Source organism: Fusarium redolens, assembly GCF_020744475.1.
Source record: "Fusarium redolens strain MPI-CAGE-AT-0023 chromosome Unknown BKA55scaffold_1, whole genome shotgun sequence".
In the NCBI taxonomy this organism is placed as follows: domain Eukaryota; kingdom Fungi; phylum Ascomycota; class Sordariomycetes; order Hypocreales; family Nectriaceae; genus Fusarium; species Fusarium redolens.
The window spans coordinates 148925-172596 of NW_025763664.1; the positions used below are offsets into that span (position 1 = coordinate 148925).

The following is a 23672-nucleotide window of genomic DNA, read 5'->3' on the forward strand; positions in this document are numbered from 1 at the left end:
CGCCTGCAAGGGGAACAGACAATGACAATCGACCTGCAGGCCCGTCTAGTGAGCTCCTCCGACGGGTTATCGGTTAACCCCAACCGATAAGACAGCTGGTCTCGTTGGCAAACCGGACTAACCACAATGGTAACCCTAGCTGGACCCCGGATTCCGGTATCTACACCGTTCAACTTCGGTTTAGAGCCAACAATTGATTATGAGTCGTGTCGCCAAGCTAACTCATTTTACCCCCGCATTCAAATCAACCCACCATCATTCGTCGTCCGCCACGAGACCTCGGCGGACTTCATTCTATGCGTCGAGATAACGCTATGTCCTGCCTGTCGGTGGATTTATAGACTCGTCTCCCGACAATTGTTGGAACGAAAAATCCAGACAGCCATTCTCATCCCTTTATTCCTCACCACTTCAAGTCACAAACAACATCGCCATTATGGCTACCGTCCCTGTGGATGAATCCCTCAAGCGGTCACCCTCGTCTCATGCTGAGGGTACCAGCACTGCCTATCAGAGGATGCCCGAAGCCCTCTTGCACCTCAGCGAAGAAGAGATCGCTGCAATGAATAAGAAATTAGTCCGCAAGATCGACTCCATCATCCTGCCCATCATCGGAATATTGTACATTCTCAACTATATCGATCGGCAGAACCTGGCCGCGGCCAAACTCCATGGCATCACCGACGATCTCAACATGACAACAGAAGAATTCGCTACTGCGATATCAATCCTCTTTGTCGGTTACCTACCATTCCAAATCCCAAGCAATCTCATCATCGCAAGGATTCCTCGACCGGGTATGTATATTTGTGTTGCTGTGGTGATCTGGGGGACAATCTCAGCTTGCACTGCTCTGGTTACCAACTATGGTCAACTTCTCGCTGTCAGAGCCATTCTCGGTGTTGCCGAGGCCGTCTTCTTTCCCGGGTAAGAATCATTCGCTTCCTTCAGCCGATAAAGAAACATGCCTGAGTTATCTCTAGTGCCATATACTACCTCTCCGCATGGTATACAAAGACCGAACTCGGAAAACGAATTGCCAGTCTCTACATTGCCCAACAGGTCGGCAACGCGTTCGGCGGCCTTTTTGCCGCAGCTATCTTTCAGCTCGACGGTCGACACGGAATCAAGGGTTGGCAGTGGCTCTTCATCATTGAGGGTTCTGCCACAGTTGGAATCGGTGTCGTTTGCGCCTTTTTCATGCCCGAGTTCCCCTACAACAGTCGCATCCTTTCCCAAGCCGAACGAGACCTTGCCGTGTGGCGTATCGAGTCTACAACTGGCGCAGCTGAGGGCTCCGAGAAGGAAAGCACTCTCAAGAGCTTCGGAAAGGCTCTGTCTGACCCCAAACTTCTGCTTCTCATCCTGTGCAACCTGCTTTCCCAGGCACAGGGCTCGATTGCCAACTACTTCCCGACATTGGTTGCCTCGCTCAACTTTGGCAGCACTGTTAGCCTGCTCCTTACTGCACCACCCTACGTCCTCGCTGGGGCTGTCTACTGGGTGTTGATGTGGTACAGCGACCGGAAGAACACAGCATACCCCATTATCATTGGATGCATTGCCATTGCCATTGGCATGTATGTCATTCCCATGTCTACACTCAACGTCCCTGCGCGCTACTTCTCCATGATGATTCTTCCTTTTGCGTCTGTCGGCCCTCAACTTGTGCTTTACAAGACTATCAACCTTCATCTCGCACGTCCTGTCTCGAAGCGTGCCGCAGCATCTGCTCTGGTCAATGCTATTGGTGGCACCTCCAACATCTGGGCTTCATACTTGTACTATGCTCCCCCTCACTTCTATGCAGCATTCGGCACTCTTATGGCTTGCGCCTTTCTCTTCGCCGGCACTATTACTCTCTACCGCTGGCTCGTCTTGCGAGAGAATAAACGACTGGACTCTGGCGACCCTGAGGAGATAGCCAAGGTTATCAAGGGTGGTGTTACTGAGGAGATGGTTCAGCTTGGATGGCGTTACGAAATGTATTGATTGTTGTCGCGGGCGTCACGTTATTTGTATCAGGATGGACTAGGTAGATAGGTGGATAGTGGACTGGCGAGGTGTTGATGATCTAGTTATATATTCATATGCAGGCAATGCATTAAGGTACAGGTTCATAAACAATCGTGTTATGACATAGTTTTCGATACGCACAACACTAGTGCATGCAGTTAACATTGGATTAGTAGGCCTGCAGTGCATAACAACATACGGTATATACTTTAGGCAGCTAACAGAATGGAGCTTAGTTTGGGAGATGTCTAGCTTGCGCTGAAAAGATGGAGTCACTACGTAGATTAATAAATAATGAACGGACATTTAAGGACAGCGGAATCACTGGAGGCAATAATTAATAAAAGCAATGAAACTAAATTACCGGTAGATAAACTCACCTACGGAGTGATAGGTAATGATAACCGATAAAGATAACGCTCCATGAAACTGGAGCCTGTGATTGTCCGTTAGTGATAGGCGTTCTGACGGACCAATAATAGCCATGCTCAGTCAACAAGCGGGATGAGAGAGATAAGTTAGTGGGGCCTATCCTGGAAGATAATGATGACCCACATTGCGTTGCAGATTGCGGGGAAGAGAGGAAAGGGAGTGGAATTGTCTGGGGGAAATTGTCTGTCATTTCAACTCGACCCAGCCATTGTTACATACATACATATATACACCCGCGAACAAACCAGCTCGTGAGACTCAGAATGGCATCAACAAGCACTCGCAGCATAGCCATCTCTCCATCATCCTCCCAACCTTTTCAATGTCAAGTATGTTCAAGTCGCTTCACCCGCCATGAGAATCTGAAGCGTCACGCTGCGCTACATTCTCGTTCTTCCAGCAATGCCTCCATACCCTGCCACCTCTGCCCTGCCACCTTTTCGCGCCCAGATCTACGTCACCGGCACATGAAGCGAAAACACATGGACCGTATGGAAAAGACTTCGAGAGGAGGCAAGTCACCACAGAGCGACCTGCAGCGCCAGGCACCTACGCCGCCGCCGCAGACCAGTGAGGGGGAGGCCGACACCGATCATTTTTTTCGACAAGGACGACACGTCTCTATTGATGAGGATACTGTCAATCTTTCCAGTAGCTTACCCTCAGATCTTGACGATACTCAAATGCTCGCCACGTCATTACCGTCGCAAGGGTCCATGCTGCTAGGCACGACTGCTTTGGTTGGCGTCAACTTTCTCGAGCCTTCCTGCAATCTCAACATGTCGAATTCGCCGTCTGGGATGAGTCTGCTCAACTTTAGTCTCGATCAAGGCAGCCCCGAAAGATTATTGTACGGATCAATTGACCTCAGCCGGGGCCAGAATGACTGGTATCCGTCGACCAGCCAAGTTACACAAGGCTGTCAATTGTATTTCAAGCATGTGTGCCACTTCCTGCCTTTTCTGCACCAGCCGACATTTGATTCCACCTGCATCCCGAGCCACTTACTGCTCAGCATGCTTTGCATAGCATACCAGTATGGCGGAGATCCAGATCGTAGTGATCAGCAAGGGTCTGGCGTGAGCTTATCCGAGAGGTGCTACCATCGCGCTCGTGATCTCGTGTCTGGCGATGAGTATGGGCCAGATGACTCAACACGTAACCTCTCAATTGTGCAATCTCTCCTTTTACTCGAGGTTTACGCCATGATGTATCTCTGCGGAAACCACTCAGCGTATGGGCTCAAGACTCACACCAGGATGATCTCGCTCGCTCGATCAAGTGGACTGTCTATACCCATATCAGCCGAGCTCACGTCAACAACCTCTGACCTTGATTCCTTGTGGCACACGTTCATCGAGGCCGAGTCGCACAAGAGGACGCTCTTCGCCGCCCATCAAGTCGACACGTTGTGGTATCAGTTTCTCTCAATACCCCGACAATTCTCGCATCTCGAGATCAAGCACGAGCTGCCCTGCCCCCAAGACCAATGGGCGGCGTCTTCAGCAGCCGAGTGGGCGCACAAAAGACTAGTTGCCGTCGTGCCTGGCCCACCAGCTCAGTATCCCGATGCCGTTCGACGCTTTTTGTCATTGGCATCGGATCCCTGCTCCTTTCCCTCGTTCGATCCATATGGAGCCATAAACATCACCCAATTTCTTGCATCCAGCGCCCAAGAAACCTCGGGTTGGTGTGCGATGACAGGAATGATCAGCACGGAAAGGCTTGAACCATTGCGCAAGTCCCTCGAAGCGTTGGGTCCTGTTGTTCGGTCGGGGTCAGAACACGCAAACTGGCCTCGTGGGGCGTTATGTGAAGCTTCCTGGCACTCTGCCATGATTGATGTGCGGATATGGTCGCCGTCGCATACCTGCGGCATCGTGGGTGGGACAATGGATGCAGTATTGCAGCAGACGACATATCTGGCGCCATCGTGCGAGTTTCTCTGCGAGTCCAATACTGCACAAGTCATCAAACCTCATATCGATTGGTTTCTCACCTATCTCGACGCGCCCCTTGTACCGGACTCAGAGGCGCCTTGGATCATGTTGTACGCCTTCAAGGCTTTCGTAATCGCCTGGCAATTGATTCGAGGCAGTACGCTAGGAACGATGCAAGTTGTCGGCGTTGAGGACGGAGATACCGATGGGGCTTTGGAGTGGGCCAAGAGAGTTTTCGGTCGAAGGCAACAGTGGCAGCTTGGCAAGATTATCATGACGTGCTTGGACACATTATAAACAAGTATCTGTAAGCATTCGCCAACCTTTTTCCACATATCTGTAAAAATAGAGGGAATAATCAAGATACCCACCCTTTAATTATATGCTCAAGACTTTATCACTTTGAGTCACCGAGTCGTGCGAGGTGGGATCGGCTCATACAGGGTTCCCGTCGTAAGTTAGCACTGAGAAATGGTCTGATAGTTTACATGAGGGCTTGGGCTTCTGCATTTACTAATGTGAATTTGCATTATTCAGCATATTACAGGCTTTACTGCTGACAAATAGTCCCAGGAGGTATAACTATCTATCATGTTCCACTAGTGCATTATGTTATGAAGTTCAGAGTAACATTCTCTATTTATAAAACCATTGAGACTTGGTCTAATCCTTTGCCCCTCAAGCCCAACTAAGCTTGCGCGATGCACTCAATCTCAATAACAGTACCGTCACCAGGAGGAAGAGCCTGGAGGCACGATCGCGAAGGCATGGGCTTGGGCAGAAAATCTATGTACACCTCGTTCATAGCGGCAAAGTCTTTCATGTCAGCTAGATAGACATTGTACTTGACGACCTGCTCAAGTGATGAGCCGGAGAGCTCAAGCACCTCCTTGAGATTCTGGAGAACAGTCCTCTGTACAAGCTCGAGTTAGAGGGTGCGGCAGTAAGTTGAGACTTTGAAAACGCACCGTTGCCTGCTTAATCTCGCCAGTGGCAGTCTGTCCGGCGCAGAAGACTAGACCAGGAACTTTGGTGGCTGGGCCTGCGCAAGGTCGATAGATGTCAGTGACCGTTTCTCTGTCAGTGGAGGACCTGGAGTTTAGCCGACTTACAGTTGTGGGGCTTGGGAGGGAACTTTTCGCTGGAAATGAGTTGGCGTGACATGGTTGTATGTAAGATAGAACTTGGCGGAAAGTGAGACAGATATTGCCAGTAAGTGTCTGATGACTTGTGTATGAGAATTTGAATGGTGATACCTACTGAGCAAACAACCGCACACTTATCATATACGTCTCTTCTTCAAGTTGAAATCTGGGATTGGTTGATTGGCCGCTTATCTGGGAGGAGCTCCTCCCAAGTACCCTGACCCGGCCCCCGCACAGCTAACGCTAGCTCCTCCCAACTTTTTCTTTTGTCCTCCGGCCCTAATCCCAATGAGGTGCATGCCTGGGGTGATCACTGGCTTCAGCCATCTCAGGGAGGGAGGAGCGTGATTGTGGTGAGGCACTGTCAATCAGCGAGTGAGGTAGAACCAATATTGGGCAGGATAGACATTGGCGTTGGAACTAGGCAACTGTGGCACGTAGTTCGGAGAACGAACTGATCGTATGTTGGAATCTGTCCTTAGTCCTACACCATCTCCGAGAGGCGGAGCTCGATCAAGCAAGTCCCATGCCATGCAACTTGCGCAGTTGGGTGTATAAGAGCAGAACAATTAACCATCAAACAACAATCTGGATCACACCAAGAAATCGCAATCCATAACAGCTATCTTTTGATCTAAATATCATCACAACTTTTCAACATGTCGCCAGCAGCTTCTTTTAGTCCCCCTTCAGCCGGATTGCCTGGCAAGCCTTTCGTCCCCGAGTGGATTCCCCCACCGGTGACACAGCAAAAGGAGGACTTTGCCGAACTCACTTCTATTGATCTTTCCTTGCTCGACTCGGATGATCCTGCGGTTGTGCAAGAGTTGGTTAACCAAGTCAAGAGAGCTATTCGAGAGGATGGATTCCTATTTCTTGAGAATTATGGTATCTCACTGGAACAGGTATGACGCACCATTCCATTCATTCCTAGATATGAGACCACTGTCGCTGACGCCCCATGCCACAGCTTCACCGCCAATTCGCTATCGCCCAGTACATGTACAACAACATTTCAGAGGAGGACAAGGAACGTCTACTCTTCAACCCTGACTCCGGTGTCTGGTCTGGCTACAAACATCCATTTGGCTTCAAGGTAAACCTTCCTCCCCGCCACTGATCCACCACTTCCTTCAAATGAACTGACTGACTGACTGTTTCCATCCAACAGCGTCATCGTGGACCTCCTGATGGCATTGAACAGTTCAACTGGTACCGACCCGACTGGGAGGATATCAACCGAGTGCCTGCCTGCCTACATCCCTTCATGGATGAGATCGAGGCCTTTGCCAATTACCTCACCAAGTCGGTCAACCGTCGCCTCCTGACTCTCTTCTCTCGCGTTCTCGAGCTCCCAGACGATTACCTTTGGGAAAACGTCCAGTCACACGGCAGCCCAACCGGCGAGGGTTACTTCAGGCATGCGCTCTTCAGACCTGTGCAGAAGAACACAGAAGAGGCTTCCAAGGGCCTTCGCATGCATGGGCACACAGACTTTGGTCTTACCACACTGCTCTTCTCTGTTCCTGTCTCTTGCCTTCAGATCTGGGGCCAGGATGAGAAATGGTACTATGCCCCCTATAAGCCGGGTGCTCTCGTCGTCAATATCGGTGATACCCTCGAGATCGTATCCGGGGGGCACTTCAAAGCCACTCGTCACCGTGTCTACAAGCCCCCGGTCGACCAGCGCAACTACGAGCGCCTCTCATTGGTGCTTTTCAACAGTTCCGTCGGTGACTTGCGTATGACACCAGCTTCTGGTAAGTTGGCATTGACTGTCCCTTTAACTACATGGTACTAACTATGTAACAGAATCTCCCCTCATTCAGCGCGAGGGCTGTGTCGAGGATCAAGGAGTGTACGCCGAGTTCAAGAAGCGAACGCAACAGGGTCAGCTCGTCCCTACCAACCGAGAATGGCGTGAGATCCAGATTGCGACATGTACAGATCCTACCGATACAGTGAACAATAGAGTTGGTGCTCATCAAGTCCTGATTGATGGAAAGCTCATGCACCAACGAGAGTACATGGGAGTCAAGGTCGTTTTGCCAGTTTGATCATTATTAGTTTATAGCTACATGAGAGCATCTTAAGTCTTCTATCCGTTAAGGAAACCGGCAGCCACCAAGGTGAATTTCTAACCATCTGGGGACAACTGAAAGAAAGAATATAAAATGGTTCATAAAGGCGTTGCCCAGGCTGTGGCGCTCGCGAAAACACCCGAAGCTAGACTTGTATTTGGGCAGCAGACGCTGGATTATATACGCAGGTGGAGCGAAGAGCAATGATAGCTTAGTAGACTAATCTTAACATCATGTCCGTCTACTAGAGGAGAGTGAGATAGAACACGTTGGTGTGCCTGCCCAGATTCTCGCGCCTGAGAACGACTTCATGTTCTCGCCTACGATGAAGGGACTTGGTAATAAAGTAATTTCCAGCTTAGGCGTCGCGTATGCCAATCATCACTTTTCTGGAGTTGAGCACGGGTTCGCGACGAGAGGAAGACTAAACATAATGAAATATAGTACTGCGTATGATGAAACGCTTTAATAGGTAGTAAATATAAAATAAAATAGTTTAATAGAATTTTGAAACACATAAATAAATATCTTAATTTATTTTCTGAAAGTTTCTCACTAGGTATCAAAGGCCTTAGGTCGTTGCTCTTCGAGCTCAATATACTCATCGCTGACCTCCGATCTTGAAGGGACCTCTCTAACTGTTCGTCGGAATTCTGTCACCGAGCTATCATCATTCAGGACCGTGAATGGGTTGGGCTCCCTATTAGTACTCCTTTTAGCATTATCTGTCGCCGTAGTGCCAGTAGTCCTGAATCTACTGGGATTTGCCGGAGTGCCGTAAGAAGTCATCTTAAAGGTCTTGGGCAATAGTGGACGCAGACCAGGGAGACATGCGCAGATAATCCCTGTCACTGGCTCGACGCCTGCAAGAGACCACAACGTTCCTTCGTCATACAAATTCTTCCATTGGTACCCATGTGTAAAGACAACACGGGCGAGAGCAATAAAGCAGGTACTAATCATATGATGTTAATAACAATCCGCCGGTAAAAGTTCGAGTGGTAGAGCTCGTTTGATGTCCCAAGGGATAAAGGCCACTTACATAAAACCGAAGCAAAAGGATATAATAACACCAATCTTTTTCCCGCGGTTCATATTCAGCCCCCAGATCGACTTGAGCGGGAGCACGAAGATCAAGAAGTCAGTAAAGACTGTCAGGCTGTCGTAGGCAATGTTGATATTCTGCATGGCTAAGAACTGTTCCGCCGTGGCATCACCCCAAGCCCACCACTTCTCAATCGGCCGTACGGCTGCGAGATAACCGATAACACTTCCCAAGAAGCATATCAAGGTTATTCCTGATGCCACGTATATTATGATATTCATTGGGCCATTGTGGCCTTTGAAGAGACGATGATAAAGGAATAGGATCGAGGCTTTGCAGGAGTAAACCGCGAACACGAGGACGATGTTGTTGCCCCAGCCGATCTAGTAAGCCCAACTTAAATTAGTGACATATCACTAAAAGCAATATCAGTCCGTACCTGATCGTGGATTAATGAAACATCGGTTGGCTCTGTAGTACTAGTATATGGATATCCAGGGATGCCAATGCCTCCGTACATAAGCACTGGTTTGCGGGCACATGGTTAGCTATCGAGTCTCGGCAAAGTTCCATGCTCTCGGATGTATAGAAGAGAAGAGAAGACCTACTCAGAAGAAGAAAGACGAAAAAGAGAACAGTGAAGAACTGCCAAGAGCGTTAGAACACAGGTATCATAAAGAGTGCTTTATAAGACCAGGCAGCTTACAGCAGATACTATGATCATCCAGTCAGTCCAACCATAAACACCTCTCGTCTTTGTCTTTGCGTAAAACCGAAGCCCGACTGTAATTGTCGATAGCATAGGCAGTACTACCCAAGTGGCGATCAGCTCCCGCTGCCTCGGCAGATAAATGGGGAAAGCTTGGACCATGGCTGGCAATTGTCTCAGATCAAAGGCCTTGAACGAAGGAAGGGAAATCCCGAAGGATGCAGATCATTGAACAAAAGTTCCATGGACATGTATTTAGAGACGCTGGCTGACTCCCAATTAAGACTGAACGGTTCAGCCCATTTCGATTCGAGTTAAGTGAACTTTATCTTCTTGAGTCAGTCCACGCCTGTTATCGCTAGTGTGGCGTTTTGAAGAAAGAGTAGCATGACTAGTGTTAACAATTTAGCTTTACACTATGGAACATGTGGAGAAAGCGAGCAATATTTAAATTAGAATTAAGTGGTCGTGTCTGTCTGATCTGGACTGCTTCCAGCTTACCACCGTGCCCCTATGGACTACACGCCGCTGGGGTCTGTTTTGTTGATGGTATCATATAATGAGAGGGTTCTCTTACCATCTGGGCGGCATCCTGTACCTGATAGGTACCCCAATTAGCTTCCAGAATATCACCAGCCAGGTAAGATCGTGACGTGACTGGTACGATGAAAGTTGACAAAATAAACCCCTACGACCTGGGCATAGCTTAGCGTTGATACGTAGCCACCAACACCTTGTCGTTATCCACGAGAGTCTGTAATTGACGCAGGCTAGGCTTAGTGTCTTTAGCTTGTCTGGACTAATGCAACTATATCTGAAGCGATGTTGCAAACCGTGGTCAAGTAAACTGAGCTATTGCAGCCACATGAATAATATCATTGACAGTGGTGAGGCATTATGGCCACTGTTAATTGAATCAGTAACGGCAGGGATGATACTGTTGGATTAAACAGATAGATGAACTTGACTGCTTGACAAGAAGATACTTATTCTTTCTTTTATTTCAGAACCTCTTCCAGGCAATTGTCTGTCCCAGGGTCATAGTTTGTTGATAAGCAGAAGCCTTGATTTACCGTTGAGCAGATAAGGGGTAACGCAGCCCCACTGCGGCGTTGATGGCACAATATCCTAGTGCCACTCGGACCCCTCGCACATTTCGAATTGAGTAATTCGTGATACTATTCGCTCCTATTTTAAAGCCGGCTCCGAATCAGGGCGGTCCGCCTTTCATGGCTGAGGTTGGACTCGGCCTGAAACCCTGACAAAAAGGGGAAAGCTCCACACTTAACACTTGTAAGAGTCAGGACCCAGGAGCACCCGAATATGTGGGAGAACGCTGGTCTGGCGTCATAAGGCTAGCCTTATCTCTCTGCCACTAGTGAAGCATTTCCCAAGTAAATGATCCCAAGCCACATTCGCTTATACAACCAATGGGAGGCGCGTACAATAGATAGAGGGACAATGGTTTAAACCCGCGTATAATTCCATCTTTACCGATAGGGCAAGATTGTTGTTTAAGCAGTGGGCTATTGTGTGGGTAGTTGGTATGCTGTCTGAAGTGTGTTTTTGAGAGTGTTATTTTGAGTTAGTTGACCTAACAGCTGATGCGTGCTGTTTAAGGGGAATGTATAAATAAGTAATGTTGTCTTAAAATGGTAATATATTTTTTAAGCTAGAATGTAAATAATGTAATCTAGAGCAATAAGTAGTAAATAATATTAAAGGAATTTAGATAAGATACTCTGCCTTTTAAGAATATAAATTATTATTACAGGGTAGAGTATTCTTTTTATACTCCACTGTGCTATAATTAGACGTTATTAGTTCCGCCCATTCCGCTCTCTAAAGAGAGCGACAAGCAGGGATCCCTGTCGGCTTAAGCGTAATTAAAGCCCTTTAACCAAGGAAGAAAGAAAGCCTGCAAAATTCAAGTATATACGGAGTACCGAGAACTTGTTTAGAAAAAGTAATATCTATTGAAAGAAGGTTTAGGCACAAGAAAAGAAAAAGAAGAGCTGAACATATTGTAGAAGAGTGGCCGCTCCTAAGCGGGAATAAGGGTGAAGCAGTCTTGCCAAGCCCTACCAAGCCCGCTGACAACATGTCACGCCAGATGACTGCCGAAAGACATTGTATTATATAGAGCCACAAAACTCAATGCTTATAACGAGCCTAGTTAGTATATATAAACATTGCTGTATACAATCGTCATGTAATGAAAATCTTCAACATCTGTTTGAGAATAATATCCAAAGGTCATTTATTCCGAGAAGAGTTACGCCTGCCCATGATAGGTTCGTTATTATGTCTGACCTCAATTATCAGGGCCCTGAACATGAAGACGGCAACCTTCCTCCTCAGCGCCCTGAGCGTGGCCGCAAACCTTTATTCGACTGAACCTGCAGACTGCGGAGGTTATGGAGTTGGCAGCAAAGGCATTGGGGCTTGCACCAACCGAGATGGCAATTGGAAAGATCGCGACACATTCTGCAGTTCTTTAGCTGGACAAGGAAGCTGGAAACGAACTTGTCAGAATGGCCGCAACTCAAACAAATGTCATTTTGAATACCAGGGGCCTGGAATGCCTTGACAGTTGTGCTATGACGCATTTGAGAATATCATCAATCAATGCTTCGGTACTCAAAACGGTGGTGGATATCATTACGGAACCTACAGTTACGGCAACCATTGGTTTGTTATCGACCGTTGCAGCGCCTGAGAATAGGAAAAATGAGTTCGCCGGGTTAGGGTTATTATTAGGCTGCCAATCAGATGTTATTTCAATTCAATGCAATTCAATTCTGAGAATAATCAACAGCGTCTCCCTCAACCTTCCCAAAGCGCTGAAGATTATCCCTTTCAACATCAATCTCACCGACGTGCAGATGTCAAGGGTGGCCCAATCTCTTACCGTTTCGAGCAGTTGACTAGCAATTTTTCGTCGGCCAGACAATCAGGCGAATGAAGTGCCAGTATCTCAGCCTCTTATCTCCAAACCATGATCACAAGCTTTCAGTTTGATCAGGGTTCTCCGCACGGGAATGATAACGGTGGATCCTTATCCTGTGAAAACGGAGCGTAGTCGGAGGGCGCAAACGGAATCCTGCTTGATTATCGAATGAGGTTCGAGTATTTCTTCCCCGCGATTGAATTGAGTTAGCTTCGGCCGATATCGATAACTGCTGATCTTACAACATGTGCTGGAACCGTTATGTCTGGAATGGATGGATCGGGGGTTTATAATTGAGGTAGATCCCCAGCCATACTCTCTATTCTTCAGTAGACATCTTACCCATTTCATTCTCTCGATGTATCTTACGCAATGGATGTCAAACCTACCACCAACCTCGATGACTACCAACTTGCTCAACTGGGTCATTCCCAGTCCTTCAAGCGCAACTTCAGTCGCTGGACAATGCTGGGGTTAGCTTTTGCTATCCTTAACTCTTGGACTGCGCTTGCAGCATCTCTTTCACTCGCCCTACCATCAGGCGGACCTGTTGCTGTGATCTGGGGATTAGTCACGGCTGGTATCTGTAATCTCTCACTTGCTGCAAGTCTAGCTGAGTTTCTGTCAGCACAGCCAACATCTGGCGGACAGTACCATTGGGTGGCTACTATTGCACCTGCGTCTTTGAAGATTCCACTGTCTTGGATCACGGGTTGGATCAATCTCAGTGGCTGGGCCTGTCTGGTTGCGACGAACTGTTCCTTGTCGAGTACTCTCATCATCAACATCATCTCGCTTCAAAACCCCAGCTACGAGTTCCAGAGATGGCACCAATTCCTCATCTACCTCGGTATCGCCTTTATCGCCTTCGCAACCAATGCCTTCCTTCATTCGGTCCTACCTCGCATCAACGGTCTTGCACTTGTCTGGAGTATCGCCGGCTTCTTCATCATTTCCATCACAGTGCTCGCGTGCGCTGCCCCAGACTATGCCACAGCCGACTACGTATTTGCTACCTTCATCAATACAACTGGGTGGCCAGACGGCATTGCCTGGCTCCTTGGTCTCCTGCAGGGAGGACTTGGACTTACAGGATTCGATGCCGTTGCTCACATGATTGAAGAAATTCCCAATGCAGCGAGCGAGGGTCCTAAGATTATGCTTTACTGTCAGTACATCGGCATCTCAACTGGCTTCCTGTTTCTCATCGTGGTGCTCTTCGTGTCTGGTGGCATCAAGAACGCCGATACCATCATTGGCTCGACTGCCGGTCCCTTACTCGAGATCTTCTACTTGGCCACCAACAGCAAAGTTGGAGCCATATGCCTGCTCATGTTTCCTCTTCTCTGCCTTGTCTTTGCAGCCATCGCAGTCATGACGACTTCATCTCGTATGATGTTTGCATTCGCAAGAGATGGTGGATTGCCCGCATCGCGTATCTGGTGGAAGGTTCACCCTACGCTTGGCGTACCGATGAACGCCCTTTATCTCAATGTTGTAATTGTGGTCATCTTTGGCTGTATCTACCTCGGGTCTACTGTTGCCTTTAACGCTATCGTCGCATCTTCTGTGGTGGCTCTTGGTCTCAGTTATGGCATTCCCATCGCCCTCCACCTTGCACGTGGTCGATCTCAATTGCCCGAGGGAGCCTTCAAACTACCCAACTGGCTTGGATGGACAACAAACATCATCGGGTTAGTCTATACCATCGTTACCACCGTGCTCTTCCTATTTCCTCCAGCATTGCCCGTTGACGGGACTACGATGAACTACTGTGTTGTTGCATTTGGGGTTATTGTCGTCATATCGGCCATTCAGTGGGTTGTGGATGGAAGGAAGAACTTTGAAGGACCTCGAATCACGATAGGCGAACATGACATGGCAGAAAGGGATGTTGAGGAATGATGGCCTGTTACCTATGGCGCGGTTCATTCTGTAGTAACTTTATGGTCGCTTTAGGAACGCAAAAAAAGCTCTTGCTGTGCAATAATCATGTTACTTAAATTCATATCATAATTCACATTATCAATCTACCAAACAAGCCGACTTCTTCCCTTTCAACCCGGACTCTGCTCCGTGGCCTGACTCGGACATAGTCTCCACCGAGTTCCGTGGTTGCAAAGATCAAGCCTTCTCGGTCTGATGAACAGCGCTATCCGCCTCCTCGAAAGAGTCAATCTGGTAGGAGCTGAACTTGCGTGCGGAGACACCCTTGGCGAAGAGAATATCGAGTTCCTCAAAGGTACGGTTTCGGGTCTCAGGAAGACGGAAGTAACCCCAGATGAAGACCAGGAAAGCAGTGCTTCCCCAGATAAAGCCGGTATAACCTCGAAGGTTCCACTGAGTCGGGTTCATGAAGTAGGGCTGAAGAACACCAGCGACAACTCCGGTGATGGCATATCCGTTGCGGGCGAGGCAGATGGTCTTCTGTCGGAGTCTGGTTGAGCCCATCTCAGCAGGAAGAGCCCAGCCGAGTTGACCAGCGGACAGCTGGAAGACAAAGGTCCAGACAAGGGTGAGGACAGCTTGGGTCATGGCAATTGTATGGTTCTCGGTTCGGGTGTTGAGAGCGCCGATGACGAAGAGGACGGTAGCCATGGTGAACATACCATAAAGGTAGGCTGTGCGTCTTCCAACGTATGGCATGACACAGAACCAAGATACCAAGGTAGCAAACAGGGCCATTCCGTTTCCGCCAACGTTGAGATGGTATGTAGTGTTGGAGTCGAGACCGATCTGCTGGAAGAAGTAGGTCGAGTTGTAAGCAAAGTTGAGACCAGAAAGAATCTGACCGGCGAATACAACGATGGCGATCTCGGTTCGTCGGAGCTCGAAGCCCTTGAAGCAGTCGCGATATGAAGTGCCGACGGAAAGCTGCTCTTCGAGACTGTTGGTGTAAACGATGAGGCCAAGAGCATCCCGGAGTTCAGCTTCGGTAGCACGAGGTCGAAGTCGGGCGAGGCTCTTGAGGGCGTCGTCGTGTCGGCCAAGTCGAACAAGATGCCATGGGGTGTCGGGAGCAAAGAAGAGGATAGGCACCAGAACAACAGGCCAGAACCATTGGAGCGCAAAGGGGATGCGATACGCCCAAGGAGCAGGAGTGTTGACGAGTCCAGCCATGACTCCAGCAGAGATGAGCTGTCCGATGATAAAGCACATGTTGGTCCAACTGGTCATGTAAACCCGAAGCGACATGGGAAGAACTTCAGAGGCATAGGCTGGCGCAGTCGTAGCGAAGACACCCCAGGGAAAACCGCAGAGGATCTGTCCAACGAGGAGGACTTTCGTGTCGGGAGCGAAGAAGACGATGAAGATGAAGCAGCTGAGAGAAATCAAGGAGCCGATGAGGACCTTGATGTGACCATACTTGGTGACGAGGTAACCGTTGAGAAGAGTTCCAAAGAATGAACCAACTCCTGCAGCATTACCGAGACCAGCTTGCCAAGGAGCGGAAAGCTGATAGTTGTTCGTCTCTTCGTTCCAATGGCCGTATTTCTTCGCAAAGGCAGGATAGGCGTAGAAGTTTGAGAGAAGGTTGGTGTCGTAACCTTCCATGATAACACACATGGAGACGACGAGACACCAGACAACTGTCCAGGGATACTTTCGCACGGCTTCGAGAGGAGGGAGGTCATGCTCAGCTTGAGCACCGAGACGAGCCTGGTCGGTGGTATCGTGCCCAACGGTCTTTGCCACCGAAGCTTCGACATCGTAGCTTTCGGCGTGCGAAACCGAAGGGTTGATGACCTCTTTGCCCATTGTGATGAGAATTGATGGTTGTGAGTGTCTGATGGAGTAGATATTCAACTGATCAGCAACGCATCTTGAGGTTATATACTGGAGCAATTGAATCCTTTTCCTGTCTGTTTTCCAATCGCTTTTGTTCCAAGTCCCCATGGGGAACCGAAAACCGCCCCACGGGGGGATAATGTTACAGTCCGAACATTACCCCTTTCGGAATAGCCCCTCAATTGAAGAATGCTTAGCTTCGGGCCCATCGTGACCTCGAGAATGGTCAGTTTCTGGTGGATACCCCTCATCGCTTGATATATCGGACCGAGAGTCACGAGAAATGACGCTGGCAAAGATTGGATCTGCCGACTATATCTCCATTAAGCATTCAACAAACCCCGGATCTAAAACGACATGGCGACTATCCCGGTAAAGCGTGGCCAAGTCTGCGACAACTGCCGATTCCGCAAGGTCAAGTGTGATCGTGGTCTGCCCTGTAAGAACTGTCACATCGGAGACCTCCGTTGCCAGTATCGCCACAGCATTCGGAGGAAGGGCCCAAAGCAGGGTCAAGGGAGACGACAGACACAGCTGAGACAGGGTCTGGGTATTGATGAGTATCAATTCCAGATACTCACCTCTGAAGCGCCGCCTGGATCAACCAGCAACAGCCATGAAGATGCCCAGACAGACCAACTCAACGCTCAGTCATTCTCATCTCCACCAACAAACATCAACCCTGCTCCACAAACAGAACCAGAGCCAGAAATCACAACACCACCCAATGACTCCACTATCGATACTGGAGACCTCTGCAAACGCATGTCTCTATCCCTCGTTGCTCACATACGGCTCTTCCAGAGATTTCTCTACCCTATTATGCCAGTTGTCGACGATGACATCCTCGCCGATGCAACTCGACTAGACGACCTTCCGCCATCTAGATACGCTCTCATCCTTGCAATATGTGCTGCGACAAGAATGCAATTACGGTTGGACAAGAGAATCGACAACTGTGAGAATGATCTCAATGCGGAAATCCCACCCGAGCCACGTTTGACGGGAGATATCCTCGTCAATCTTGCTGAGAACTCACTCCGCCAATACAGTGTTATCGATGATACAACCCTCGATTCGGTACTTGTGTCATTCTTCCTCTTTGCAAGCTATGGTAATCTCAACGATCCGCGTCACGCTTGGTTCTATCTCAATCAGAGCATTACCCTCGCTCAGTCACTTGACCTGACAAAAGAGTCCGGCTATTATGGTCTACCTGATGATGAACGTGAGAAGAGACGACGCGTCTTTTGGCTTCTCTTTGTTACAGAAAGGTGAGTCTCTTCGCTCGTTCCTTTACCCCAAGACTAACGCGTTGCAGAACATTTGCCCTTCAGCACAGAAGATCCGTCATGCTTCGAAGCACAGTCAACAAGCCCCAAATCGTCGACTCAAATTGCCCCGTAGTGATGCACGACTTTATAAACCACATCCGTCTCTTCGAGTCCCTTCCATATTCTCTGTACGAATGGCAGCCTGAAGGCGATGATCAACGCTTTGATGACTTGAAGCTTGTGCATAGCATCAACGACAAACTGTGCAGTGTGCAGCCAGACCAGTCAATTATTGAGAGTCAACGATTCGATACGCTCATCACTCAACAGTGGCTTCGGATATCCATGTGGCGGATCGCCTTTGGTCAGAATCCATCATCGGCGTCTGGCTTCGGACTATTGCTTCCACCTTCGCTTCCGATGGATGCAGGAAAGATCATTATGTCGGCCTTGGGATCTGTTGGAACCAAGTCGAAAGATTGTCATGGAATCGGAATGGTAAGATACACCGATGTTAATGGCCGGTCATGGAATACTGACTCTTGTACAGGAACAAAAGCTCTTTGACGTCGGCGTCAGTCTCGCAGATACCGCTCAACTCCCCGGCTGGACATATTCTGCACTTGAGAATGGCCCCCGTGACTTACTCTCCGTCGTGATTCATGCTCTATCAACCGTTCGGGGCGCTCAGTCTCACTTGTTGCCCAATCTTCTCAAGCACTCGGAGACATTGTTTGCTCTTGCAGATCCCAACGCCCATCTCGATCTTCAATGGGATATGCAAGAGGCAGGAATTGATGAGAGGCCAGCAATTGTTGAGGAGCTGTCGCCGGAAGATGAACAGCCCGTGGACCCTTTGGGCTGGGTGCCAGATGGTAACCTCGATCTGTTGGACTTGAGTACGCCTGTGGTGACGACGACTTGGGAGGATGCGACGATATCGTGTGGACAGTTTGATCCCGAGATTGGGCTCTCTTTTGAATGACCAGAAAAAGGTTTCTTCATGTTGACAATTTATTTAATACTTGTGCAGTGGCTTGCCATTTTGCCTCAACCCTTTGGTGTCCTTGATATCTATACATATGTTCTGCCAAACCCATCTATACCCTCTCTAGCAGAACAACTTTACTATCATAGTCTGTACCAAATCGAAACTGGATTCCTCCATTCATCAGCGTTGCGCCCGAGTATGTCTCTCCACCATCAAGCTTATACCTCGCCGCTGGGTCAAGCCCAGCTAGTCGAAGGAGAGGGTAGTTGAGAACAGTAGTTGCTCTGATCTGGAACGCGAACAAGACAGCTTGGCTTCCATCCTCTGATACAAAGATCGCCGCAGGGAAGTTGGAGTCCTCGGGCAACACCAACCGCCACATATCTCCCTTGATAATGATCGGGTTGATCTTCTCTGCGAGTTTGATGAGCTCCGGGATCTGTGCCTTGTCTTCCTCAGGCGTATGGTCCGGGTTCAACTCGAAACCGAATGAGCCACCCATCATCGCAACGTGGGCTCTAAAGCTCATTGGGATTGAGCGTCCAGTCACATCGTTCGGAGCAGAGCAGACATGTGCGCCCATCGTCGAAGGCGGGTAGACCAGAGATGTACCAAACTGAATGTGAATGCGATCGAAAGCATCCATGTTATCCGAAGTCCAAACCTGCGGGAAGTACTGCAAGATGCCAGGATCAAAACGACCGCCACCAGATGCACAGCCCTCCCAAAGGACATCGGGAAATCGGGCGGTCAGCACGTCGAAGACATGGTATATACCGAGCATGTATGCGTGATGGTTGTCTGGCGTAGGGCTTTCGTGCATGGCTCGGTTGTTGTCCCACTTGACGTAACTGACGGGGACAGTCTCCAAGATCTTGGATACAGAGCTGATGATAAAGTCCTGTACTTCTGAGAGGGCAGCATTTAAGACTAGCTGTTGGCGCGTTTCGCTACGAGCGTAGTTTCCTGCGCTCAAAACCCACTCAGGATGCTGCTCATATAGCTCGGACTTCTGATTGACCATCTCGGGTTCAAACCAAAGACCAAACTGTAGCTTCTCATCCGAGTCCTTAACTTGCAACTTGGTGATGTCCTCAGCAAGCGAGTCCAGACCACCGGGGAACCTCTTGGGGTTTGCAACCCAGTCACCCAGTCCAGCATGGTCATTGACACGAGGGTGCTTGTCGCCAAACCATCCATCATCAAGCACAAAGAGCTTGGCGCCCAGCTTGGCCGACTCTTGTGCTAGTTTGTAGATCGTCTTGTCGTCAAAGTCAAAGTAGAGACCTTCCCAACTATTCAACAAAACAGGTCTCGTTTCGGAGACAAACTTGCTTCGGATAAGGTTCTGTCGGTATAGACGGTGGAACTTTCGTGACATTTCGCCAATGCCGAGGTTGGAAAAGACGGAAACACATTCTGGTGACTGCAGTGACTCGCCCGATCTCAATGGCCAAGATAGCTGACAGGGGTTCATTCCGACGAGTGCGCGGGTGAGGCCTTGATGACTCTTCTCAACTTCAACGCTGAAGGAGCCAGTGTAGACGAGGGAGAAACCCCAAGCTTCGCCGTGGGACTCTGTTGTTGATGGAGAGACCATTGACAAGAATGGGTTATGGTAGTGGGACGAGTAACCAGTAGTACTTCCGAATCTGCTTCAATGTTAGCCATGGAACGTCTTATTCACATCCATCACATACCCTTGAAGTCCATACTCAACCTTTCGGCGAGTTCTATTGCATTCTCTGGTCCATTCTCCTTGCAACTGCAGCATCTCATAATTCTCATGGGGAAAGTCAACGCTGAAGCTTGACAGCTTCTCAACAGTAATGACATCATCACTCTTGTTGATGATTTTGACGTTTCGCACAACAGCGTCGAAACTGGGGAAAATCGAGTATGACAAGTCTGCGCCAACTGAGCTATACTCATCGTAAAGATGTATAATCAGTGTTGAAACATCGTCGTCTGAGCCAAATGTACTGGGAAGCTTCTCGATTGCGGGTTTACCCTTGACGACTGTATGAGACTTATACTTGAAGTCGCAAACTGTGAAGCCCTTGGCGTGCTTTATGTGTACAGCAGGAGTGCGGAAATCTCCACGACCAAGGTCTGGAAACTCACGACGGAGATGAGCTTGAGTTGACCAGCCTCCGCCGTTGGACATGATCTGCGCAATTGGGTTTTCTGTCACACGATCGCCGAAGTGATCGAGCAGAAGATCTCCAGTCGCTGGATCGACGTGAAAGCGGTAGGAGACATTTTTGCCGTTCAGCGCAAATGAAGTGCCGTCCACGACGATTGCTGGGCTTGTCAGTCATGATAACAAAGATAAGGAGGGAAACATACGGTCGGCTTTGGGGGTAGGTGTTGTTGCCTGGAGAAGAGTCATTATGAAGATGCACAGAGGCTGACACGACAGAAGAAAAATAGAAAGGTCTTGAGGATGATTACAGGCTTTCAATAGAAAGTAATCGATTCAGGTTTAAATAAAATAATTGTTCTTCTCATGCAGCAGTCATTGACAGAATTCCGAGCATTTCCCCATCGGGTTAATCAAGCTCCGATCAAGGAGCGGGGGGCATGCATGCAGATGGTCAGCAAGCAACCAAGAAAGGCTACCCCTCGTACACCTTGACTGGACCTGTGAACATCCGGCGCATGTTTTGCGTGTGATCTCAAGTTTACTGCTTTAGAAAGGAGGGCTTTACATTGCAATATTTCCCAAGTCTCTTTTGCTGAGATTTGCTATGGCAGGGGTATGTATCTAGTGTTATACTCTTGGCGTCAAACGTCTCTGATCCACCATGTTCCTAATCGATGTACCAATCTGTTCATAGGATCAACGCGTATAATAAAGCCAATGATATTGTTCCTCAGTAAGTCGCTCAACACGCGTTCCCCACTTTACATTATAATTATCACCTCAAAATGCCACGGTACTTAGCCAGCCTAGCTAAGTATACTAATTTATATCCTTCCTATATATAGCAACTTTAAATTAAGTCTCAGTTTAATTTTCCTTAAATATTAACTCTCTTAAGCTTCCTAGGACTGTATTATATATAACTATTTATATCTTAGAGCAAGGTTAGACGAAGAAGGGCAGTAAATTGGCAAAGAGATAATAGATCCAAAGTAAGTAAATTTAATTGATAATACAGGCGACCAAAAGAGGCCGAGGAGGAAGTAAACATATATAAGCTGGAAAGCCACTGTCTAAGTGCTTTAACCAGCTAGCAGTAACAAAATATACAAAAAGTAAACCCTTACATAATCTGGGCATTCTTGCAAGAACCCCGCAATGCTTTGCACTTTTGGTAGAGAGAAAGCGCGCCTGGGCCTCCACAGACCTGTTCCTTGTTACCTGCACAAGGCATCTCGCATTTACCCAGCTGTCCCTTGACAGGAAGGTTGCTCTTCGCGACCGCATTCCCGCAGTAGCACTCTCGACCATATTCAAGGCCGGCGAATAAGTAACCCTGTCGCTCGCAGTAGTCAAGGCATGATTCAATTGTCATGTTATCCCCACTAGTACGGGCCATATTGAGGCTGCGGGAACTGTAAGAACCTTTGGCGCATCCTAGGTAGCGGAACATCTTGGTGTCGGTAACGTCGGTGAAGGGCCACTTCGGTGGGCTGATCTCCTTGGTAGTATTTCACGCGTCACCGACAACGGGGGCAGCAGGCTCCGGGCCGAACGTAACAGGGTTACATCCGGGGAGTGTTTTGAGGACGCCAGTAGTCTTCTCATTGACTTGGACAGGCACGCGGCATCCGTTCATGGCGTCGTCGTCGAAGAAGGTAAGGACGGGGCACTTCTTGATGACTCCAGAAGTATCAGTGCACTGATTGACTGACTTTTGCAGGACTTTAACGTCCCAGCCGTTGAGGAAGTCACCATGGAGGCCGTAGCCGGTCGGGTCGCCGTTGGAGAAAACAAAGGGATGCGAGCTACCATGCCATCTGTCCTTGAACTTACTGACCTGAAAGACTACATCATAGAATATCGTGACCAGGCGCTTTGGGTGCGACTGTGGGCAAACGCCACTATCAACGCGATCCGGATACGCCATATGGCTCTTGTGATTAGGCGAATCCAGGTTTTTGCCATCCCAGCAGGAGGGGAACATGACTTACGCTTGTCAGAACAGCAAAACCCTTAACGGCCTGCTCAAAGGTGAACTGGGCTTCCAGGGCTATGTCGTCAGCGACTGGGGCGGCACTCAGTCCACTGCCAATTCAGCCAACTCGGTCCAGGATATGGAACAACCCGGAGCTGGTATGCTTCTTGGCGGAAGGACGGAATCCTTTAGCAGAAACCTTACACTGGCCGTCGAGAATAGGACCGTTGCATCCTCCCGTCTTGATGGCATGGTTATGCGAATCATGACCCCTCGCTTCTATCTTGGCCAAGACTCAAGCGATTGCCCTCTCATTGATCCAAGCTCCGCAGACCTGAACAAGTTTGACCCTTCAACAGTCAAAGAGAAGTGGCCTCTGGGTGGCGAGAAGAATCGAGTCGTTCGTGGCAACCGCGCCGAGCTTATTCGAGGAGGCAGTGGTTCTGGTCGCCTCACATATGTGATATCACCTCTCGAGGCTATAAAGGCATGGGCAAAGCCAGCCGGATCGCTCGTTCAGTACATCACAGACAACAAGCAGATCCTCGCCCAGTCCAGTGGTGGCTTCAGCACTGGTGCCATCCTCAACTCCATCTATCCCGTTCCGGACGTATGCTTTGTCTTCCTGTAGTATTACGTATCTAAAGGTCCTGACCACAGCGAATTTGACTTGAACAACAACGGCACTGCTTTCATCAACAGGGTTGCCGGTTCTTGTGCCAACACCATCGTTGTAACTAATTCCGGCTCTCCCAACATGATGCCCTGCGCGGACCACGAGAACATCACGGCCATTGTAAGCCCAGTAAGCCGACTTTCGTTCCCTTATACCGATAGATTGACCGCGTGACTATAGCTTGTCGCTCATCTTCCGGGAGAGCAGTCCGGAAATGCAGTTCTAGATGTGATCACTGGAGTGTATAACCCCAGCAGCAAGCTACCTTTCGCAATTGCATACAACGAGACCGACTACAATGCAAGGATTGCCAAATTTACCGCCATGAACATCAAAGATCCCAACGGCCCATTCATTTTACATTTCTAACGAGGTTGAAATGAGACCGAAGAACAAGGTTCAATTAGTAGAGATGAAGCGATAGCTAGATGGGCAATAGAGTCTAGTAATAAGGGTTTATTGTCTACTAAGATCGGAAACTGTATAAAAGAAAGATTATT

At 48.8% G+C, this 23672-nt stretch overlaps 11 protein-coding genes across 11 annotated transcripts; 6 read left to right on the plus strand and 5 right to left on the minus strand.

Annotated features, from left to right (window-relative positions):
• The first annotated feature begins 187 nt into the window (after positions 1–187).
• Positions 188–2286, plus strand: BKA55DRAFT_709 (major facilitator superfamily domain-containing protein). Its single transcript, XM_046200755.1, has 2 exons — positions 188–927; positions 984–2286. The coding sequence occupies exons 1-2, from the start codon at positions 437–439 to the stop codon at positions 1990–1992; spliced, it is 1500 nt and encodes a 499-aa protein (XP_046055754.1). The 5' UTR covers positions 188–436; the 3' UTR covers positions 1993–2286.
• A 347-nt stretch (positions 2287–2633) lies between these two features.
• BKA55DRAFT_712 (fungal-specific transcription factor domain-containing protein) lies at positions 2634–4881 on the plus strand. The gene has a single exon (XM_046200812.1). The coding sequence runs from the start codon at positions 2712–2714 to the stop codon at positions 4683–4685; it is 1974 nt and encodes a 657-aa protein (XP_046055755.1). The 5' UTR covers positions 2634–2711; the 3' UTR covers positions 4686–4881.
• A 195-nt stretch (positions 4882–5076) lies between these two features.
• On the minus strand, positions 5077–5552 carry BKA55DRAFT_497304 (Endoribonuclease L-PSP/chorismate mutase-like protein; the record flags this gene model as incomplete). Its single annotated transcript, XM_046186456.1, has 3 exons — positions 5077–5301; positions 5357–5430; positions 5501–5552. The coding sequence occupies 3 exons, from the start codon at positions 5550–5552 to the stop codon at positions 5077–5079; spliced, it is 351 nt and encodes a 116-aa protein (XP_046055756.1).
• Positions 5553–6127: 575 nt separating this feature from the next.
• On the plus strand, positions 6128–7812 carry BKA55DRAFT_629578 (uncharacterized protein). Its single transcript, XM_046196926.1, has 4 exons — positions 6128–6438; positions 6504–6629; positions 6705–7293; positions 7346–7812. The coding sequence occupies exons 1-4, from the start codon at positions 6193–6195 to the stop codon at positions 7588–7590; spliced, it is 1206 nt and encodes a 401-aa protein (XP_046055757.1). The 5' UTR covers positions 6128–6192; the 3' UTR covers positions 7591–7812.
• A 357-nt stretch (positions 7813–8169) lies between these two features.
• Positions 8170–9530, minus strand: BKA55DRAFT_587843 (uncharacterized protein; the record flags this gene model as incomplete). The annotated part of the gene is made up of 5 exons (XM_046194706.1): positions 8170–8569; positions 8657–9042; positions 9099–9184; positions 9268–9304; positions 9366–9530. 5 exons carry the CDS (start codon positions 9528–9530, stop codon positions 8170–8172), a joined length of 1074 nt encoding a protein of 357 aa, XP_046055758.1.
• Positions 9531–12555: 3025 nt separating this feature from the next.
• On the plus strand, positions 12556–14314 carry BKA55DRAFT_547644 (amino acid/polyamine transporter I). The gene has a single exon (XM_046191043.1). It carries the CDS (start codon positions 12691–12693, stop codon positions 14221–14223), a length of 1533 nt encoding a protein of 510 aa, XP_046055759.1. The 5' UTR covers positions 12556–12690; the 3' UTR covers positions 14224–14314.
• BKA55DRAFT_547645 (uncharacterized protein) lies at positions 14315–16229 on the minus strand. The gene has a single exon (XM_046191044.1). The coding sequence runs from the start codon at positions 16213–16215 to the stop codon at positions 14443–14445; it is 1773 nt and encodes a 590-aa protein (XP_046055760.1). The 5' UTR covers positions 16216–16229; the 3' UTR covers positions 14315–14442.
• Positions 16230–16464: 235 nt separating this feature from the next.
• BKA55DRAFT_496770 (fungal-specific transcription factor domain-containing protein) lies at positions 16465–18366 on the plus strand (the record flags this gene model as incomplete). The annotated part of the gene is made up of 3 exons (XM_046186396.1): positions 16465–17381; positions 17429–17879; positions 17932–18366. The coding sequence occupies 3 exons, from the start codon at positions 16465–16467 to the stop codon at positions 18364–18366; spliced, it is 1803 nt and encodes a 600-aa protein (XP_046055761.1).
• Positions 18367–18481: 115 nt separating this feature from the next.
• Positions 18482–20764, minus strand: BKA55DRAFT_682088 (Melibiase-domain-containing protein; the record flags this gene model as incomplete). The annotated part of the gene is made up of 3 exons (XM_046198289.1): positions 18482–20024; positions 20073–20676; positions 20722–20764. 3 exons carry the CDS (start codon positions 20762–20764, stop codon positions 18482–18484), a joined length of 2190 nt encoding a protein of 729 aa, XP_046055762.1.
• Positions 20765–21641: 877 nt separating this feature from the next.
• Positions 21642–22508, minus strand: BKA55DRAFT_495685 (uncharacterized protein; the record flags this gene model as incomplete). Its single annotated transcript, XM_046186302.1, has 2 exons — positions 21642–22019; positions 22047–22508. Coding segments are annotated over 2 exons (840 nt in total), but the record flags the coding sequence as incomplete, so codon positions are not given.
• On the plus strand, positions 22504–23541 carry BKA55DRAFT_682090 (glycosyl hydrolase family 3 C-terminal domain-containing protein; the record flags this gene model as incomplete). Its single annotated transcript, XM_046198290.1, has 3 exons — positions 22504–23123; positions 23157–23292; positions 23353–23541. The coding sequence occupies 3 exons, from the start codon at positions 22504–22506 to the stop codon at positions 23539–23541; spliced, it is 945 nt and encodes a 314-aa protein (XP_046055764.1).
• Positions 23542–23672: the final 131 nt, after the last annotated feature.

What these genes read in the sequence shown, in the direction of transcription:
- BKA55DRAFT_629578 (XM_046196926.1), top strand. Translation starts at nt 6,193, where the DNA reads ATGTCGCCAGCAGCTTCTTTTAGTCCCCCTTCAGCCGGATTGCCTGGC. An exon ending in ATGGTATCTCACTGGAACAG is followed by an intron (nt 6,439 to 6,503) that starts GTATGACGCACC and finishes CCCATGCCACAG; the next exon opens with CTTCACCGCCAATTCGCTAT. An exon ending in GCGTATGACACCAGCTTCTG is followed by an intron (nt 7,294 to 7,345) that starts GTAAGTTGGCAT and finishes ACTATGTAACAG; the next exon opens with AATCTCCCCTCATTCAGCGC.
- BKA55DRAFT_709 (XM_046200755.1), top strand. Translation starts at nt 437, where the DNA reads ATGGCTACCGTCCCTGTGGATGAATCCCTCAAGCGGTCACCCTCGTCT. An exon ending in GAGGCCGTCTTCTTTCCCGG is followed by an intron (nt 928 to 983) that starts GTAAGAATCATT and finishes AGTTATCTCTAG; the next exon opens with TGCCATATACTACCTCTCCG.
- BKA55DRAFT_547645 (XM_046191044.1), bottom strand. Translation starts at nt 16,215, where the DNA reads ATGGGGACTTGGAACAAAAGCGATTGGAAAACAGACAGGAAAAGGATT.
- BKA55DRAFT_712 (XM_046200812.1), top strand. Translation starts at nt 2,712, where the DNA reads ATGGCATCAACAAGCACTCGCAGCATAGCCATCTCTCCATCATCCTCC.
- BKA55DRAFT_547644 (XM_046191043.1), top strand. Translation starts at nt 12,691, where the DNA reads ATGGATGTCAAACCTACCACCAACCTCGATGACTACCAACTTGCTCAA.